The sequence below is a fragment of the Tyto alba genome, unplaced genomic scaffold, assembly GCF_018691265.1.
Source record: "Tyto alba isolate M040663 unplaced genomic scaffold, T.alba_DEE_v4.0 Super-Scaffold_28, whole genome shotgun sequence".
Taxonomy (NCBI): Eukaryota; Metazoa; Chordata; class Aves; order Strigiformes; family Tytonidae; genus Tyto; species Tyto alba.
In genome coordinates, this window is record NW_024881302.1 from 1758186 (window position 1) to 1779107 (window position 20922).

Below are 20922 nucleotides of genomic sequence, written 5' to 3' on the forward strand. Positions count from 1 at the left end.
CTCGCCATTTATTGTTCTTCCCTCCCCGCTGCTCACTTACCTTTGAACGCTTCAATCTCGTTGCCTTTGTCAGTGTCACTGGCTTTTAATTGAAATTCCTCAGACATCTTCTCATCAACGCAGCCCATCAGTTATTTTTGTGTGGGAAGCGATTGTTTTCCTTTTGCAGCTGTGAAAGTTAAATTCCAGCGCTTCACTGGGAGACTGCTTTTGTCTCTTCCCTTTCTTATACTGCCAAGCCCAGTCTTGCATTGCAACCCTCCTTCCTTTGGCCAGTTATTTCATTTTCCATCTCTCCTGTGCACAGTCCCTCTGTTTCCATCTCAGGCTCCTCCAACCCATCCTGAAGGGCAGCTTCCACCTGCAGCTCCCTCCAGCCTTTCACTGCCATTTTTTTTTTCCCTGCAAAGCACCCAGGAGAGTTTGGAGAGCCCAGCTTTTTGGAATTCAAATCCATAATTTATTTGCAAGACGAGCCCTGCTGCATGCTCAGCGCCGTGGGGCTCCCACCAGCGATCTCATCCAGCTCGGGTGGTGGTGCTGGAGGGCTCTGCACAACCTTCAGCGCCGGTGGGTGGGACCCCGGGAGGTTTGGGGGTCGGGAGGGTGCAGCCCACCACCGCACAGGGCAGCTCTGGCACGCTGCAAACCAGCCCTGCAACCGGGCTGGCACGTCAACGGGTTGCAGAAGTTGCTGCTTTTGGAGCAACTTCTGGTGATAGCAGCAACCGGCTTCCCCAGGGGGGGTTTGTAAACCAGGGAGCTGGCTAAAGGCTGTTACCGCAGCACGTGCAGCCCAGGGGCAAAGCCTGAGCACTCCCTCACCCACTGAACTGCCCCCCCTTAATCCCTTCTCCCTGTCCAAAAGGCAAAGTCAAGTGAAGAAAACATCTTTCCCGGCAACTCCTGGCAGCGTTCAAGAGAAGGATCCACGCTGGCAGCAAAAGCACCCCCCCAAACCAAGACAGCATTTCCACAGGCAGCGGGACGGGGTCTCAGCCCCAAGCACAGCCCTGCGGGTCCGAGTCCTTCCCCCAGCTCAGCAGAGCTGCTGAGCCAAGGTGGCTCAGTCCCCTTCTCTGGAGCAGAACAAGAGCCCTTCGCTGGAACCGGGTGCTGTCCTGGGCTGGAGCTGGCAGAGGAGACATGGGGCACGGCTTGCCGCTCTGCCCCGCTCCGGGGCTGGCACCCCGGGATCACCCACAGCACGGGGAGATGGCAGCAGTAGCTGGGGCTCAGCAGGACGCAGCACAGCTGCTCATAGGGACTGTAAAACAAAACAAACCCCAGCAAACACAGGGGACACCCCGTTGCACCTGAAGAATTTTGCAGGTCGGCATCCCCTCCCATCCCTGCCAGCAGCGTGCCAGGACACGGGCCCTGCCTGGCACGTCCTCCGGCCCTGGCACGTCCCCACGGGCATCCCCAGGGAACTGCAGCGCTGCCCTGGGCCCCCACCGCCTCCTCCTGCGCACTAAAGGGTGATCGTGCCAGATCCTAATGAGCCTGCACTGGGCTGAGGCCAGGAAATCAGTTTTCCTTGTGCCAAGATCAAAACGAGCCAAGGTTTCAGCCGGCAGAGGACCGAGCGCAGGAAAGTCCCCAGCTCCAGCAGTCACCCACGAGAGCTTTCAAACGTGTTGAAGAGTTGGATGTTCAAAGGGCCTTTGAAATGCATCCTACTGCGATAGAGGGAGGGCTGAGCAACAAATGCTCAGTCTCGCAAATAGGAGATATATTTCAGGCTATTTGGTGTATTTTAAATGCTTTTCAGACATGCCTCAGCGGCATCAAATATTTTAGAAATACATCATCTCAGCTTAAAACTATCCAAGATATTTTCTAGCCATATACAGACACATCCTGAGACAGGGAAGGGTTAGAGCGGGGTTATGGTTTCCAAAGCAAGCCTATAAACATCACGGGGTGCCTCCATTATTCGTGCACACTCGGCCGTTTCCATCTCGGGTGGGTTCACACCAGTCAGGCCACGTCTGGGAGCACGAGCCTGACTGGTGGCCCTGCGCCCAACCGGTGTCCCCAAGCCTGGCAGCGTCCCCTCCCGTGGCTGCCTGTGCTGGGCTGGCACGTGCCGGTCCCTCACCCGACAGGGATCCTGCTCCACGGGCAGATCCCTCGGGAGGAAAAAGCAAACCCACCTCCTGAGAAAGCCACGGGTGCTGGGGAGCGGCAGATGAAGAGCTGGGCTCCCCCTGGGGAGGCACAGACCTGTGCCCGCGGCTCCTTCAGCCATTTCTCAGAGCAAATTGGTGGCAGATCGCTGATTAGACCCAGGCAGTGCCAGGTGGTATTTATCAGCCTAAGGATCAATAGCTCCTGTCTTTCTGCTTGTCCTCTGACACACCTGCAACGACATTCCCTCATCTGAGCTGTTAACAAGCGGCACTGCTCCAAGTAATTAATAGTCTGGACGACAAAGGTGCAACTTAGAGTTTTAATGGTGTTTGTTAACGTTTTCCAAGGAAGGCTGAACATTTCCACTTAACAAAACTTTAGTAAGTTTGGGCAATTACTTTTTTCTTCAAGGCGACAATGCGTGAGCAGCATGGCCAGCCCAGAGCCAGGTGTTTCCAGGGGCTCTAAAATGCAATCAGCTTCGATAGATCCGCTCAGGCAGCCTCCTCCTCTTGCCTTCCCTTTTCTGCGATTTTACAATTTCCTGGCCTGATTAAAAGCGTTTCTTCTTTACTGCTGCAGACATCTTCTTCTCCAGTGAAACTAAGAGTTGTCCCGGCGTTGCAAACATTTTGTCTGCCAGTGATTTGCTTTGCATTAGTTTGTCCTTCTGCAGTCAGCGGGACAGATCCCACCCGCCCAGCTGAGCACGCGTGGGAGCAATCCGCTCTGCCCGGGGAAGGCAGGGAGCGAGGCACAGCCACGTGTGCCCAGCTACAGCCAATTCAAAGCCAAAAATCTGCTGGCAAGCAACTTTCCCAGGCTGGCTTCTCAAAAGCAGATGTGTTGCAGTGTGATGGGCCGTGCCCCGACAACGTTTCTGGGATCCCCCTCTCACCCCGCCGGGGTGCCGGTACCCCAGGCTTTACCAGGCTGGAGGGGGGTGGAAGGAGCCTTAAACTCAGCTTATCCTGAGGGGTCTGAGCCCACATTTCTGCCTCTGTGCCTCTCGCCGCCTGCCCTCTGGCTTCAGCTCCATCAGCGCCGTTTACTGCGCTCCGCTTTCTGGGTGCGGGTGGTCGCGGGGGCCCCTTTGCAGAGGGGAGGGGAAGCCTCAGCCTTCACCTCCTTTCATCGACGGCACCTGGGGTGGAAACGGGCCCATCGCGTCCCAAGGTTGGGACCAGGCAATGCTTCTCCTGGGCTCCCTGCTGCAGGCTGTCCCCTTGTGCTGGGCAGGCTGGTGCCGCGACGGTGGGTGTGAGAGGTGAGGCTGAGGGGTGACAGCTTCCCGAAGCCCCCGCGCCGGGGGAATGAGCCGCTCTGGCTGCTCCCCGATATTTTACCCAGCTAAACCCCACGATGGCTTCAACTCGCCTCCATGAAAGATGCCCACCTCCAGCACTGCAATGCCTCCTGACGGCGCTGCGACATCAGCATTGCTATAGCAACGGGCCCAGAGCAGCAGCAATTTGAGGGGATCGCTGCAGCCGGCCCTGCGCCGCTGCCCCCTCGTTGCCCCCTGCCCCGTCCCACGGCTGGACCCCCGTGGGACACCCACGGCGCAGAGCAGCCCTCCTCCCGGCTCCTGCAGCCAGCGCTCGCCAGCATCATCCCGCCTGAATTGGTTTTTACCTCCCTGCGCTTTGGACTTTTCCGGGAACACGAGAAATATGAAACTGGGGCTGTCGTGTCCCTGCTGTCAGTGCCTGAAGCCGGCAGAGGGGATTTCAGCAGCATCAGCTCTCGGGAGGACTGGGGTAGGTGGTGGCCAAAGGTGACATGAGGCCAGCCCCGTGGCTGAGAGCCCCCTGCCATGCTGGCCCCACTGCCTGGCCCCCGCCCCAGAGCTCAGTCCTGCTCCCAAGCACACTTCCTGGGGAGTTTCTGCTTAACAAGGCCCCGAGGACAAACCCCTTCTCCACCCATCCCGTCTCCAGTCACAGCAGCCCCTCTGACCTTGCCTTTGCTGGCAGGCAGGGACCTGCCTGTGGGAAAATCCCGAGCTGTAAACCCCTCCGGGGTGCACGGTGCTCGCCAGGGAGGAAGGGGCAGAGAGCAAAAACCAAGAGTCTGCATTCAGCTTGATGGGAATGTCCCTCCATCAGCCAAGGACCCCCAAAAGCCCTGAACGCTGAAAAATATTGAGAGAGAAATCATGAAGTTTTGTTTGCTCTGAAAGAGCGTTTGGTAAATAAAAGTGAAATTGCCACCAATTAGTTACTGAGCAGAAAGTGCTGTCGCTAAAACCGCTCGCCTCTGTTTTGCATTCACACTACGTCAAATGGATGAAAACGATCAGTGTGAATAAATTCACTTCCTGAGCTGAAACTGTCCACTAAAAAAATCCAGAAAAAGCCCAGCGGGGGCTTGTGCCGGTGCTGCTGACTCAGCCCAGCCCCGAGCAGCTGAAAACATGCACAAAAAGACAACGACGTGCCTAGCCGGAGAGCACCGACCCCCAGCGTGGTGCAGGGAGTGGGGGGGTCCCTCTTCCAGCCCCCCCGGGAGAAGCTGGGTGGCAGCATCCATCCCACCCGGCTGTGGGCACCCCGAACCGGGGTCGGGCCAACCTCTCCTGCCCTCATCCACGGCAGCCCACGCCCAGCGACTGCAGCCGGGAGCCTTTTGGGGGGGGGGGGGCAAATCGCTGCTTAATTCATCCAGCACAGATTAAATCTGCTCGGGGCGTGGGGGTGAGGCGGCTCCGCTCTTTACGGTCGAGCTGGGGTGATCGCCGTACGGATTTTGGGCCGCTCCCGGTGCGTGCGAGGGGGGATGCTGAGGGCAGGAGCGGGGACCACCCGCACCCCACGGCGGCGCAGGCGGCAGGGACGGCCAAGGCTGAACCCAGCGGGCTCCGTTTCCATCCCGTTTTAGGTTACGTTTTCATATAGGGCCGCTCAACCCTTTTCCCCCTTTTTTTTTTTTTATCCCGGAGGAGTGCGGGGAGGTGGTGCTAGAGGGCGCCCGGGGCCCGCAAAAAAACGGCCCCACGGTGAGAGGCTGAGCCCACCCGTGTCCCTCACCCCGCAGCCAAGGGAACCCCCCCCCACCCCACCCCGGGTCTGTGCTCCTGGTGCTGTCCCGCCGCTGCGGCGAGGGGTTTGGGGCACAATGGGGAGTTTATGGGTCTGGGCTGCAGTCATCTGGGTGATGGATTACAGCTGGGGAGCCCCCATCACCACCCCCAAACTGGGAGGCGAAGCGGGAGCCAGGCTTGAGCGGGAGGAGATGGGTCTTATGGGGGTCACTCTCCGGGTCCCCCCTTTGCAGGACGGGCTGTAGCATCACGCGAGCGCGGCCCCTCTGCAGAGCTGCAAAATGCAGCCGCAGAGCAACAACCTGCAGGGGTGGAAACAGCCGTTTCCTTGCCAGAGAAATAGAGATGTTCACCCTCCCTGGGGCACCCGTATCCCACGCGAAAGCACACGGGACAGCTCTGTCCCCCTGCTGAGGCCAAGCCCCGCTCCTTTCCTCAGGCAGGAGTTTTTTCTAAGCAGGGAAATCATAGCAAACCGAGCACGATGGCCATGCGTGGGTACAGCTGCTCTCCAAAGGGACTGAAGCTCCTGGGGCAGAAAGTTCCAGAGGGGTATTTTTTCCTGCCTTTTTCAAACCACACACAAGGTCCAGCCAACACGTGCTGCTGGAGGCGGAAGGCTCCTTGCCCTGGCCCAGCTATCCTGGCTCCAAACCAGCCTCTGCCAGCACAGAGCTTCCCCTCCACGGGCCGTGGACACGCCGGGGTGACAAGGTGTCCCCACCGCTCCTGCCAACCCGCTGCCCCGTGCCTAAATGAGCCAGAGGGTTCCCCAGAGAAAAAAAGCAGCAACGTGGGAGGGGAATGCAGCGAAGAGACTTGCTCCCGGGCTGCGTTTTAAAAGCAGCTGCCATCACATCTTGCTGCAGAGCCCGGTGCCCGGTGCCCGTGCCGAGGGATTTTTGCGGCACACGGTGGCTGCGGGGAGCGCACCCCGCTCCGCACCGGCTGCTCGCGGCCCTCTGCACCGGGGCACTGCAAAACCAGCGCTTCGATGTATAGAAACGGAGGGCCGGAGCTGGGGTGCTGCAGGGTGCAGCGGGGCACAGCGGGGTTTCGGGGTGAAGGTGTCTGCGGCGTTTTCGGGATCCGGCCGGAGGGGCCCGGAGGCAGCGGGCGACATTCCCGGCCGGCCGCAGCCCCGTCCCGTTTTGCTGAGCACAGTGTTATCTGCCGCTGCCGATGTGCTGGGTGCCTTCAGCCTGCAGGACTGGTGGGACGGGGAGAATTAACACCCTCTTAGTTGGGGTTTTAATTCTGCTGCAAGTAAACAGTGTTGGGAAACTCTCCGTTTGCTTGCCAGTAGGAGGAACCAGAAGAATTCCCAGCCTCGCAGTGAGCAACAGCCTCCCAGCCCCAGAGTACATTTTCCACTTCCATCATTCTCTGCAGTTTGCGTTTTAAAACCCATCCCGACTCAGCAACAAGACCTTCCTCCAAGGCCAGAAATTATGATTCGATGTGAACAAATTATTCTCTTGCAGCTGCGTTGAGATTTGCTGTCTCCTTTCCCACTCACTCAATTATTTCTTTGTTTGTTGCCCCCATTACAGCTTGGCAGCCCTTGCTTTTGGGGGACAGCCCTTAACTTCTTTACATCTGCTGGATTACATGAGTGATCTGATGATTACAATCCATACACAGGATATTTTCTCCTTGCTGTTATCTGGAAAAATATGGGCATCAGTACAGAGGAAAGGGGAAAAAAAAACCAAAACAAAACAAAACAAAAACCCAACAAAAAGCAATTTACAATTGAGGGAGCGGAAATAAATACATCGTAGTCACATGAGGAAGTAGTAACCGCTGAGCTATTTTGGGCACAATACATCATGCAAAAGATGATGTGTCTCTCAAGCAGATTTCAAGTCCAAAAGGCACAAAATGTTTTCGGAAAGTAAATTCTCACATACATTAAGTACCATGCCAAGGAGTGAAATCAGATGCTGTCAGGCTTCCTAGTTACGGTTTGTTCAGCATTGGGGTAAGGAAAGCCAGAGCCCCAGCTAACATCACCCCTTTGGTTTCAGCAGGACAACACACACGCCTAGAACCACGCGGGTGCTTGTGGACTTTGTCGGCTCGGGATCGTCCTGGATCAAGCGCAGCGGGGAGGCAGCGAGCAGCTCTGCAGGAGCAACACCGGCTGCATAACCCGCCGCGGGCGTACACCCAGCGCTAGCGGGTCAGTCCCTTGCTCCCTAGAGAATCCTACGTGCCCCAAATCACAAGTGGCTTAAAATATCCTACATGATTCAAAACCAAACCGACTGTCACCCTTGGCTAATCATCCTCCTCTTTCCTGAGCTTTCCAAGGTTACAGCGTGCCCGAGCTGGAGGGAGCTCAGCAATGACCGGCTGTTTTCTCTCGGGCCGAGGAAAGGTGCCCGTGTTTCGCTGGCTCGCGGGAGCTGGGGCACCCACGGCCTGGCCCCAAAGTGAGGGGGGGGCATTTTGCACCCACAGAAAGACAAGGTTTGGGCAAGGCCAGCCACCGAGAGAGGCGAACATGCCCCCACGGCCCTCATCTCCCCCAGATATATTCTCAGAAGAGGAACAGCAGGGGTAGCAGGCTCTGAGGCTCCCATCACTTGCCTGGTACCACCCTGAACAATTGTTTTGGCTCCCTGCTGCTTGCACTCTTCGGATGCTTGCGGACAGCTAGCATGTCTCCCTCCCACCCCTTTTATTATTATTATTTTTTTTTTTGTGTGTGTGTGTGTGTGTGGTTTCTCCCTTGAAAGCTGCCAGGCAGATTTCCTGAGCTGCCAGGGCCGCTTCAAGTACAAAACGCCCCTCGCCCCGGCATCGGGGCGGCTGGCTGTTCGAGGGGTGCAACCTCTGTGCGGGTGGGTGACTCAGCTGTGTGGTGGAGGGGCAGCCCTCCGCGGGGAGGTGCTTGCCAGACAGCACCTCCGGAGGTTTTCACAAAGGCGGTAATTGCTGCGACCGCCGCGATCGCACAGGCTGCGGCTTCAGCTTTGCACGTGGGCAGACACTTGCACGCTCGACGCCGGGGCTGAGCCGGCGTGATTTGCTGCACTGAACTTAAACGTTACGTGCAAATATTGTAAAGGGTGTGAACGGCTGCGAGAATTAATGGGATCACAAAAATGAAGAGCAAGATGCTTTTGTTCGCATTTAGCAAAAACCCTGCTGAAAGTTTCGTCTGGGTGGGTAAATCTCAGGACAAAGTGCCTTTGGGTTGGTAGCTCAGATAGCAGCCCCCGCTGAGCATAACAGCACCTGTGTCTGGAGGATGTACAGGATTTACCGCTCCATCTTTGGGTCTGCACCTCTCCAGTGCCCCTTCCCAGGCCACTCACGGCGGGGAAGCACTGGGCACTATGCACTCGGCCACTGTTTCCCCCCCGAATCTCCCCCGTTTTTCTGCTGCCTGGTGCCAGGCTCCCACCTCATGCACAGGCTACAACACACACGTCTGTTGTGGTTATGGTGAGAAATCCCCGCTTGGCTGGGCAGGAACCGCTGGCTTTGGTTTGCAGAGTGACCAGCGCTGAACAAGTTCAAAAGCAACTTCCATGTTTTATTCAAGCTTCCTTGTGTCCTCCCCTGGGCTGATGGCTGGGGCTGTGTCCTGTACATACCGTCACACCGTAACACAGCACATATTAAACACTAACAAATTGGGGTCCCTGTAAAATTATCAGCAATCAGACCTCCACTGCTTTAAAACAGGGCTGGGTTTGGTTTTGGAGAGATACCCTCTATAAGGACAGAATTATGCTTTGTTTGTTGTACAGAGACTTTATTTTAGTCATATTCTTCAGTCACTTTAAACTAGAATCAGTTCAGATCCCCGAGGAGCCACCATAATGACAGGATTGACCTCACCAGTCTGGCCTGATCTGAACCATGGCCAGTGCAGGGTGCAAGTGGCATTAAAACCCTATGACTTTGCTATGGTTAGCATTAAAAAAAACCACACTGAAAAGTACCTGCCTTGTTTTTTTTCATCTCTCTCCAAGACACCTAAATCATCTACTGTGCTGCAGGTCTGTAACATGCACCATTCCATGCAGCTCTTGCTGGGGTCAGCAGGCTTGCAGCAGCCACGGGAGCCACTGGCCGTGGGAGCTGGGTGCCGGAATCCTTCCAGAGGGTGCAGAGGAGTGCTCGTGCCTGTCACCCGTGCGCGCAGAGGAGGGGGAAGCTCCCCCCGCGATTCTGATCACAAATAAAACATCTACCCAACAGAACTCCATGCTGCCTTGTCTGCCCTGCCCAGTTCCTGAGATGCTCCCCACCAGGACAACCCCTGCTCCCCGGGATCCCCCTGCTCCTGGGATCCTCCAGCTCCCCAGGATGCCCCTGCCCTAGGAGATCCCCCTGCTCCTGGGATCCTCCAGCTCCCCAGGATGCCCCTGCCCTAGGAGATCCCCCTGCTCCTGGGATCCTCCAGCTCCCCAGGATGCCCCTGCCCTACAAGATCCCCCTGCTCCCCAGGATGCCCACGTCCCCCAGGATCCACATGTTCCCAGGAATGCCCCTGCCCCATGGGACCCCCCTGTTCCCGGGATGCCCGTGACCCCGGGGATACATCCTGCCCCTCGGAATGCTCCTGCTCCCCAGGATGCCCATCTGTCTCAGGATCCCCCTGGTCCCCAGGATGCTCGAGTTCGCTGGGATCCCCGTGTTCCCTGGAATCACCCTGTCCTCTCAGGATCCCCATGTTCCCCGGGATGTCCCCTGCTCCCCGGGATCCCCCTGCCCCCCCGGGATCCTTCTGCTCCCCGTGTACCCCAGGATCCCTGAGTTCCCCAGGATGCCTGAGTTCCTGGGGATCCCCATGTTCCCTGGGATCACCAAGTTCCCGGGGATCCCCCTGCTCCCCATGTTCCCCAGGATCACCAAGTTCCTGGGGATCCCTCTGCTCCCCAGGATCCCCATGTTCCCCGGATCACCGAGTTCCTGGGGATCCCCCTGCTCCCCAGGATCCCCGAGTTCCCGGGGATCCCCCTGCTCCCCATGTTCCCCGGGATCACCGAGTTCCCAGGGATCCCCCCGCTCCCCAGGATCCCCGGGATCACCGAGTTCCCGGGGATCCCCCTACTCCCCAGGATCCCCCTGCTCCCCAGGATCCCCATGTTCCCCGGAACCCCCCTGCTCCCCGGCATCCCCCAGCTCCCCAGGATCCCCATGTTCCCCGGGATCACCGAGTTCCCAGGGATCCCCCTGCTCCCCAGGATCCCCATGTTCCCCGGGATCCCCATGTTCCCCGGGACCCCCCTGCTCCCCGGCATCCCTGAGTTCCCCGGGACCCCCCTGCTCCCCAGGATCCCCATGTTCCCCGGGATCACCGAGTTCCTGGGGATCCCCATGTTCCCCGGGATCCCCCTGCCCCCCCGGGATCCCCCTGCCCCCCCGGGACCCCCCTGCTCCCCGGCATCCCTGAGTTTCCCGGGATCCCCCTGCCCCCCCGGGATCCCCCTGCTCCCCGGGATCCCCATGTTCCCCGGGATGTCCCCTGCCCCCCCGGGATCCCCCTGCTCCCCGGGATGCCCGTGCCCCCCCCTCACCGAGCAGAGGGCCGGCAGGCCGCACGCCCCGGGCCCCGGCCGGGGAGCGCTGCCGGGAGCCCCGCCGCCGCCGCCGCCGCCGCCGCCGCGGCCGGGAGCGGAACGCTCCCCTCCGCCCGGCCCTCGCCGCCGCCCGGGGCCGGCCGGGAGCGGGGCGGGGAAGGCGTCGCGGCGGGGGCGGCGGGGGCTGGAGCGGCGCCGGGTTTCCGCCGGGCGGGGAGGCGGAGCGGGGCCGGGAGGCGGCGGGCGCGTCCCGGGCGGAGCGCAGAGCCGAGCGGCGCCGGGCCGGGGCTGTCAGCGCGGCGAGCCGGGGGGGGGGGGGGGGAAAGCCCAGCGGGCCGGGCCGGGCCGGGCCGGGCCGGGCCGGGCAGCGCGGACGCTGAGGGGGGGAGGCCGCCATGCCGGGCGGGCGCTGAGGCGCGGAGGCGGCGGAGGGCGCGGAGCGGCGCGGAGCGGGGCGGGGCGGGGTGGCGGCCGGGCCCGGGGCCGGCCGGCCGGGGGAGCGTCGGGCCGGGGCCATGCCATGCCCGTAGGGAGAGATGCCTTTTGGAAATGGAGACACTGGATCACAGCGCAAACATGGCGTCCCCGCGGCGCGGCTGCCCTTCTCGGGTTGGTGTCTGCTGTGTTCCCTGCTGTGCGGGGGGCTGGCGGCGGCCCGGGCACCCCCGGTCCCCGCTTGCCAGCCCTGCGCCGCCGACTGTACCTGCACCGGCCCCGCCTGCCTCGTCAACTGCTCGGCCCGCGGGATGGAGCGCCCGGGGACCGGCGTCCCCCCCGCCGCCACGGCGCTGTGAGTACCGCGGGGCGCGGCGGAGCGCCGGCAGCCCGGGCGCCGCTCGCTTTGGCCTCGGGGCGGGGGGGTGTGGGGGGTGTGTGTGTGTGGTGTTGCCTTGTTTTGCCCCCGGGCCGTGGTGGGGACGGGGACGCGCGACGGCGGGGACGAACCGGGGAGACGAGGCGGCAAGTTTGTGGTGAGGCGCGGGGAGAAACGGCCCGAAGCGAGGGAAAAGGAGAAGCAGCCCCAATATGCGGGAAACAGCCTCGGTGTGTGGAACACGCGGGCCCAGCCTGGCAGCGCTGCTCGGGCTCGGTGGCCGTGGGGAGGGTAGGGCTAGTGGCACTGGGCTGGTGGCCCCCCCAAAAAGTCACGGCTGTGGGGACGCGCTTGGCTCCAGCGGCTGGAGAAGCGTTTTGGAGGTTCAGCCCGAAGCGGGTCGTCGTGTCAGGCCCCTCGCGTCTCGCCAAGGGGTTGGCGACGCGTGGGGCACGCTGGATAACGCCGGCGTGCCAGATCCGAGGCAGGTACGTGGGGCAAACCGCGGGGTAACGTGCCCCGTGGGTACCCCGAAGAGTTGGGGGGCCGCTGCTCCGGAGGGGCTGGAGGGCTGGTGCTGGGAGTTTAGTTTCTGAGGTTCTGGGGGAAAGCGCAAGGAGGAGAACGGGTGTCGGGAAGCGAGCAGTTGGATGTGGTTGAAACACTGTTCTGTTAACAGAAAATCCAAAAGACTCAACTAACAAATCCAAAGAAAAATTTCTCCCTGAAAGTGCTAGGATGGGGTGACAGTTGTGCTTGTGTCCAGATGCTGATTTTGTTGGTTTGGGGAAATCAGTCAGAAAGGTATGTTTTTTGGAGGGGCATTAGAATGGTCTGCGTGTTCAGTCACTTAAATAAAGTTACTGTATGATGCAAAAAACAGACATAGGGAAAAAGTGGGGGGTTTTAAAATTTATTTTTGAACCTAAATCTGTTTTCCTTAGGGGGCAACTTTTCTGTTCTTGAGGCGACAAAAGCGTTGAGTGATTCATGTTGGAGAGATGACGTGGGGCCCGGCACAGTAGAAAAATCTCACGTGAACTAATTTCTACTACTATTTCTATTCTAATTTCTACTTCTAATTTATGTTACCCCATGTTAAGGGTCTTCTATTTGGATATTCCTAACTAAGTTTCCACTTTTTAGTGGCAATATAGATTAAGAGATACTGCAGAAGTTGTGCAATACCACAGTAAATATTAAATTGTAGGTCGGCAAAATGTCTCTAGACTAACTTCAGGAGAATGTGCATGTGTCTAAGTCCAGCAGAGAAGGTCTTTTCCAACAGTTTTCTTACAAGATATGTTTAGCATTTTACAAACAAACTAGCCATTGTTTGTTGCAGAAAGTCCCTAACTGGGAAAGGCTGATTTTTCTCAAGGGGTTTCTGATGTTGCGTTATCTGTTATCAGTTGGACTTGGGGATCTGCAGCTCTGGAGGCTGAATGTGCTCTTGCGACAGAGGTGGAACGTGCCAGCGCCTCGCTGGTCATTTGTAGAGCAGCCTTCTGAAGACTGTGATGAGAAGTCCTTCATTTGGCTTTTTAAGGATTTGGGGTTATTACAGTGTATTTCTAGGATTATTAATTTTGGTGCTAAGTGTTTGAGACTGTTTATATTATTGTTGTTCAGAGGCTTTGAGTTGTAAAAACACCCAGAACGTTTTGGATTAGATCCTGTTATGCAGTGACAAATTGAAGTTGGACATAAAGCTCTTGCAGGTCAACAAAACAAAGTGCCTGGAGTATGGGAAGGCGGAAATCTGCTGAAGCAAATGGACTGAAAGGGCAGGATGGTGTGACAGACATCTTCCTCTGATTTCGATGGAGAAATGTTTGTTTGCAGCATGTTGAGAGCAGTGCGGTAAGGGGAAGAGCTTTGCTCCGCTGAGGAATGATTGTCTTTGGAATTCAGGCCGTAGAGTCATCTTTGTCAGCCAGCAGATCATCTTGTGTGTACAGTCACGACTCAGCTGAGAAAGTGTGTGCTGGTAACGTTCTGATGACTGGTAGAAGATGTGCTGAAGCGGTCTGCTGTGGCACACGAATTTCCTTTGGGGAGAAGTTTACTGCCCTGTTTGACCTCCCGATGACAGGAAAGAAGGCATGTGTACTTACATCGTCATTATAACCATGGAAGATTTACAAATTCATTTCTGTCAGGATGAGAGGGACTCTGGCTCGTGACACAGTGAGGTTATGCAAGCGGTTTTGTCTATTAATTTCATGTTCCCTTTATTGAACACTGACAGATAAAGTAAATAATCCTTTTAATGATTGCTGTCTATTCTCTCATTAGAGGAAAGCTTTTTTTTTAATATCTCAACAAAACGTTTTCTTATTAGTCTGAAATGAAACCAGCCTTTAAGAAGGCCGAGTTCAGAAACTTACCAACGCCAAAGCTCCCTGATTCTGCTACCAGTTGCACTCAGCAAATGCGATACCGTAGCTCTGGCTGTAGAAGTAAGGCCTAGGAAATCAGTTCCTCTTGTATCCGACGTTATAGATGTAGCAACTCTGAAGAAATAAATGCCAACCTCGGCAGCACTGTTACTAGGAGTACAGAAGTGCCCCATCCAAAGAATCACTAAGGAAATAAGCTCTGCTGCTTGCAGACACTACATACCTAGCTGGAAGCAGTCTCCAGGCAGACCGAATGGGAATATTGGCCCCCTCCCATCGCCAGAGTCGGGTTCTTGAAGTGTAACGCAAAGTCTGGCTGGAATCAAGAGCAAAATGTGTTTTTTCCAAATAATCTGCCGTGCGCAACATAAAAAAAACCCCTATACTTCAAGACCAACACGCTTCAAGCGGCAGCATTTGCACTTCTGAGTTTCTCTGTCTGAGAAGTGCTCTGATCTGATCTCTTTTCAAGTGCTCTGCTTTCAGGGCTACCGGATTTTGCTCGCATTTACTTTGAGACTTAGCTGTTTCATGAGCTGGTGTCACTTCTTTCATTCTTCAGCTGAAAGTAAACCTCACAAAGATTTTCTGACTTTCCCTTGCAAATATTGACTATTTCTGACATATCTTCAGTATCGTGGTAGTTTCCAAGTGGAGATTAGAATCCTGATTTAAAAGACTAGAGTTGAAACTCCCTTACCTTTCCTTCATTAGTGTGGAGTACTATTTGTGGATGGGTTAGAGGAGAAGCTGAAATCAGAGGAGCTCTGCAGTCATCACACTCCTGCAGAAGCAGAAGCTTTGCAGATTTGGGGGTCATAACTTTCATCCAAAACCCAGCGGGGTTTTTTTGTGGATTTGGCAGAGTGCCTTGGGTTTACACTGCCTAGCCGGTGACTTCACCTAAGCAAAACTTCTTAAAATAAACAGATTTTATGATTCAGGAACCTACAGTCTGTGATATTTTAAATTTCAAGAGTTGGCAATGATCGGTAGATTTTGGTATTGTTATATGATGCAGTAAAAGCCTTTTGAAGGCTCAAGATGTCATCAAAATCTATGGGAAAAAATAATCCAATTAAAACTAAAATCCAATTCAGGTAAAACCATGAGCAGTGGAGAGTCTGTACAGTAGTGTCCTGTCTACAACGGCAAAATGGCTTTACTTCTGCTCCTAGAAAAAAACTTAAACAGCCTGGAATCTCATTCTTATAAGAAGCCACATCCCCAGCAAAAACAAGGCTGTGTTTCTCTTTTTTAAAGAAATTTTTGTTTGGGAAAAAGGCCCAAATGAGGTGCTAGGTAAATATTTTGAAATTAGATTCATTCAGCCTGTGGAAGGGACCAATCACATAAGCAAGTTGTAACTATAGTTTAGGCACCAAACAAGGAGGCAATTCTGCATTATTCTATCAGAGCATAATGGTCTCTGGTGTTAGTGAAGTGCCACCGTAGTGCCATTACAGCAATGGCATGAGCGGAAGGTCTGCGTTGTTTATTGTGCCTCTTCCTAAAGTTTCAGAGAAATTTGAATGCTGTTCCCATGACTGAGAAACTTACCTTTTTAAGAACTAAATATTTAGCTTTTTTTTGTTGGTGTTTAAAAATGTACTAACAAAAAATGTCCTGCTAGGTGAGAAAAGGCATCCCCGAGGGAGGTGACATTTGAAGGCGTTCCTGCTCCGTGGCAAAAGTTGCAATTAAAAATAATCCTGAGCAGCACTGAGGTGCCTCACTTCCTTGATGTTAGCGCAGCATTTGGAGATTTTGCGGTTTGCAGTTTGGTACAGCCAAACCTACAAAGCCTGGTAGTGGCAGAAAACCACACGTTATGAAACCGTAGCAAACCATCTCTCAGCCCTGCGGGGCAGAGGGCAGAGCTGCTGTCTGACTGCCCGCTCCTGACCCTGCTGCGGCCGTCGTAGAAACGAACACCGTGTCATCTTTTGGGGTTCCTTTGACATCTGGTGTATTTTTTACCATGTACTGTCTGCACTGATTTTTTTTTTTTTTCCCCCCTGTATTTCCTGCAATTTTTATGTTTACTGGTGGTGTCTTTCTGCGTGTGGCTTTTTTCCTGATAGAAGTGTGGGACCAATCCTACTCTTTTGCTGGCAAGGCCCCGCCAGGTCTCTCTCGTGTTTCACCCAGCTGCTTTCATTCTGCTTTCACAAATAGGGGTTTTAAAAAGAAAATCACTCAATCAGGAGGTATGGTGGAACAGACTCATATGGTTTCTTAATGCTTCTCTCCCTGTTCACCATTTAATGGGATTTCTTATTTTATCTCGTCATGCCACGCTTTCCACACTGTGGTTTCCGTAATGTGGTTCTGTGTCATCCTTTCTCCATTTCTTCAAGCTTTGTTGTCCTTTGATTGATCATTGCAGTTCAGCTTGATTTTGTGTCTCGTGTCTTATTTCCCCCATATGTCGCCAAACATTTATCTGAGTTGAATAAGAAAGTAAGCGGGGATGAAGGACAGCTCAAAGATGTGCTTTCCAGTGCCGGGGTGGAGCGGGTGGGAGCTGCACAGGCAGAAGTTCTTGCTCTTACTGCGTGGAGAGTGCACGGGGGAGTGTGAGAGACACGGGAGTGTGGAGGACTTGGCACTTGTGAATTAGTCCCTCCATAGCCAACAGCACGATTTAGTCAGTCCCTGTCAGGCTCAAAGAGAAAATTTCTGTCTCTTCCACAGTGGAAAGTTGGCAGCTCCGCTCGTGGGCTGCACTTACAGTGCTGTTGCTGTTCAGGGGATCGGCTGCCACCTCACATCAACCCCCCCTTTCTCTTACCCCACATCAGCCCCCCCTTTCTGTCACCCCACACCAATTCCCCCTTTCTCTCACCCCACATCAACCCCTCCTTTCTCTTACCCCACATCAGCCCCCCCTTTCTGTCACCCCACACCAATTCCCCCTTTCTCTCACCCCATATCAACCCCCCCTTTCCCTCACCCCACATCAGCCCCCCCTTTCTGTCACCCCACATCAGCCCCCCCTTTCTGTCACCCCACATCAGCCCCCCCTTTCTGTCACCCCACATCAGCCCCCCCTTTCTCTCACCCCACATCAGCCCCCCCTTTCTCTCACCCCACATCAACCTCCCCTTTCCCTCACCCCACATCAGCCCCCCCTTTCCCTCACCCCACATCAGCCCCCCCTTCTCTCCAGGCCTTGCTGAGTTTGGGCTTAAAGATTAGAAGCTACAGCGACTGCCAGGCTGCAGAACTACTGACCATGCTGCCCTTGCAGCTTCTGCCCCCTTGCACCAACACGCTCTGCTGAAGGTCGCTGCCGGTCCCAACAGGAGGGTGAGGGCATCAAATCAGACCTCCTCGGCCCTTATTTCTTAATCTGCCTTTGCAGTGAAGAATTAGCTTGTTTTTCGTATCGAAGAACTGCTGTTTACTTAGACACTGTAGCTAAGTTGGCATGTCTGCCAGAACTAAAAATGTCGAATTGAAATATAATGTTAGTTTTTGCTTTGCAAAGGGCACAAAAAGCAAAAAGCATGTGATTACAGCCATTCCCATTTTTTTAAAGGATAGCTATCATCAGGAAGAGCATCAACAGCGTGCAAGCTGACCATCTGTAGCATTTGCAGTGTATTATAGGAACTGTGACCAGTGAACAGATTCTGTCCTCGCTTTCCAGCTCCTCCCTTTCCCTCAAAAGATTGCATCCATTTTGATGATACGCTACCAGTGGATTTAAACAGAGATAATCAAAACAAAGCGTAATATTTGTCAGTCAGCTGTTTCTGTTAGTCTAACAGTAAAAGTAGTTCCCCTCAGGTTAGGAAAGGGTACATCTTTCTGGCTTCCTGGCATCGGGCCTAGGAAAAACTTTAATAAGCTAACATCAGAGATGAAGTTTCAGATGTGGCATACGGTCTTGTGTTATTCTGTTTAATGCAGCGTCATTTTAAATTTAATTAGCAACCCGTGTTAAGATAGCATGATACGCTGGTTTGGTAACAGTACTTGATGGAAGGAAATTACGATGTTCACTTCGTGGCAGTGAATCTCCCACCGACAGCGATTTTCGGTCACGGTGCATGTGTGTTAACTGTGTGTCCCTGCTCTACCCCCAGCCTGGGGTCTGTGGGCTGCCCTCCGGCAGCGCGGGCTGGGGAGCTGATGGGACTCTCTGCCCGCTGCAGTCGTGCTGGCAAATGCTCCTGAGCATCATCAGGAGAAGGCTGTGCTCGCTCTGACAGCAGACACAGTCTGCCGCAGCTCTTGCTTTCGATGAGCCTGCGGGATGATCTGTAGCGACATGAGTTCTGGATCCAAGCCAGGACTCAGCCAGCCTGTGCCTATTCATTTGGAATTGTACCTGGACATCATACCATGCCCTTTTTTCTTCTGGCGACAGCTGGGCAACTTGTATTCCACTCATCTGTAGAGACAGCTCCTTGTATCAAGGCATACGTTTGGCTCTGTGCAGTACTATTTTGCATGTCTGCGATAAAGCCATGCGGTCTAATCACTGGTTTGAGACTGAGATTTCCAGGGTGGAGTTTGGAGCCCTGGCCAGAACCTGTGCCCACCTCCTCGGACAGACGTCGCTGACGGTACTTGCAGATCCCCAGCGATGGCCTCTGCACAGCTCCGTTGCAACATCCCCTGGCAGGACCTCGGCCCCGGCTGCCGCAGGATCCGTGCTGCTGGGCTCCTCTAGCAGGGAGGAGGACTTTGCAGATCCAGAAGCAAAAGAGCGGTTTTTGCTGCAGCTTTCGTTGAGCCAGGCAGTGAAGCCTCTGCTTCCTCTCCCTGGTGTGGGGGCTTGTATAGGATCCTGTAAGCACCTTTCCCTGCTCGGTCGGGGGCACGGGTCCTGCTGGGAACGGGTTAAATAGGTTCTGCTACAGCAGATGCTTCATGGTCAGGGAGAGGTGGGAGGGGCTCTCTAAAAAGAGGATCTGGGGTGTGGGTTGAGTCCTCCTGAGGGAGGAACCCAAGGAACAGCTAAGCCTGGGAAAGCGAGAGAGCCCAGACAAATTGTGTTGGCCAAAGCTGTTAGTTTCTCTCTCAAAGACGCTCCTCGGGAAGGGGGTGGAGTGAGCCCGGCCTGAAGCGTGCAGATTTGCTTTGAGGTCAGGTTGGTGAAAGCATCTGTGTCTAGTCCCATCAGGGACCGTGTGGGGAAAGCTGCCTGTGTTTCTTGCTGCTCTGCAAACAGACCCACGGTGGTTCGCTGGCGGGTATGCGCTGTGAACACAGCTGGGAGTCAAGGGGATGCATCCTTTTACCGTGTTGCAGTGATGTGAGCACACAGGGTGCCTCTAACAGCTGAAAAACCCCCGTGATCATTCCTTTTTGTGTATTTATTTTTGTAGGGCAACCTCGTGTTGCCTGAAAGAGCACTACAGAAGTGGCTATTTTTGTACTTCTCTGCTCATCTGCTCGCCTCACAGCTGGGCTGGTTGTGTTTTAGGGGTGGAATACAGCTTAGCGTTTCCAAGTGTGGCTTGGAAAAACCAGACGTTTCAGTTCCTGTCTTCAGTGCTGATGCTCCCGTGTGCCACGTTTCCAGTGGTGGGACATGGGTGCTGGCACACAGGCCCTGGACTGCGCACGGGGCAGGCCCTGAGGGGCTCCTCGGCTCTCCGGTGTCTGCGTGCTCTTTGTGGGGATGTCAGGAGAGTTGGCCACACAAGCATTACCTTCGAAGGGAAGCACATGGCTCCTCGTCAGCACCTGCGTGCAGTGCCGGCACCCCGGCGTCTTCCTGGCAGCAGGGACCCTCACGCTGTCAGTATGGGGATGTTCACGGGTTTTGCCTCATGGGTTGCTTCTGTGCTGTTGCCTTAATGGCTTTCACATGCAGAGGCTGCGTAGCTGTTGCGAGCAGAGCGAGCCATCTGAGCCACTCTCTTCAGCCAGTGCCAGGCAGTCCGTGGGGTGATAAGAATAATAATCACGGGCCCCATCCTGCGGCGTGTGCTCCCAGCACAGGGTGTGTGTTCTGCATTTCCTCTCCTGGGGCTTAGAGAGCTGAGGGATCAGTGGGAAACCACAATGAGGTGCAGAGAGTCTCCGAGAAAAGCGTTGCAGCCACATTCCCTCCACTTAGCTGTGTTTTTTACTGCCTCAGACACCTCTGTTTAACTGCGTTTCTTCCTCAGAAAGGGAAGTGGGACAGGGAGTTTGGGACAGTGTCTTGCCTTGTCACCCACAGCCAGACGCTTGCACAGGAGCATTGTGAAGACCTTGTGAAAGGTCTGTGCTCAGCCTGAGCCGGTGCACGCAGGAGTGTGTGCTGCCTGGAGTGTGGAGCTGGGCCTCAGCAGAGAGTTGTGTTTCACCCCTCCCCAGATGAAAAGGATTGGAAAGCCTTTTGGAAAGAGTGAGTTTTCAAAAGGAGGAATTTGGATATGGAAAGAGCAATCAACTGGCACCTTTAATATTTGTATTGCTTTACCATCTCTGGGATCTCGTAACTTAGGCACAGTGCAGACACAGCAAAGAGACAGCTCGTACCCAAGACCTGCAGGTGGTCCAAGCTGTCCTGCAAAAACATGAGCTTGGAATATGGGAGCTTGCCTTTGAGGTGTGAGCAGGGCTGCTGCCATTCTGGTCTCATAAATGATTCCAACAGGCCACATAGTGACTCCTCAGTGATTTGTGTCACGAAACTGCCCTTGCACCTAAGCACAGCACAATTAAAAAGAAATCTTCTCTTATTTCCTAAAACAAAACAAAGCGTTCATCTGAAATATGATGCAGGGTGATTCCCTGGGAGAAGAGTTTCCATTGGAAAATATCTTGGCTCCCAACCAATGCTCTGTAAAGCAGTTGTGGAGGGTGGCTCATTATTGCTACCTAGGTGATTTTCTAGAAGAGGACTGTTGCATAAGCAACAAGTTGGTGTAGCCATTAGTCAGGATCCCTTCTCAGATGCTTCACTACATGGTAAGAAAAAAAGGTTCCCTGTCCTGGAAAGAGGAGGTGACTGCAAGTAGGGAGCCACTGAAAGGA

The 20922-nt window shown here is 54.9% G+C and overlaps 1 protein-coding gene across 2 annotated transcripts in view; it reads left to right on the forward strand.

Annotated features, from left to right (window-relative positions):
* The first annotated feature begins 11209 nt into the window (after positions 1 to 11209).
* PKD1 (polycystin 1, transient receptor potential channel interacting) overlaps positions 11210 to 20922 on the forward strand; it is a 98756-nt gene continuing 89043 nt past the window's right edge. For both annotated transcript variants that reach the window (XM_042798293.1, XM_042798294.1), the window contains exon 1: positions 11210 to 11512. In XM_042798293.1, the coding sequence (XP_042654227.1) occupies positions 11259 to 11512 (254 nt within the window). In that variant the 5' untranslated portion in view covers positions 11210 to 11258. The remainder of the gene's footprint in view (positions 11513 to 20922) is intronic.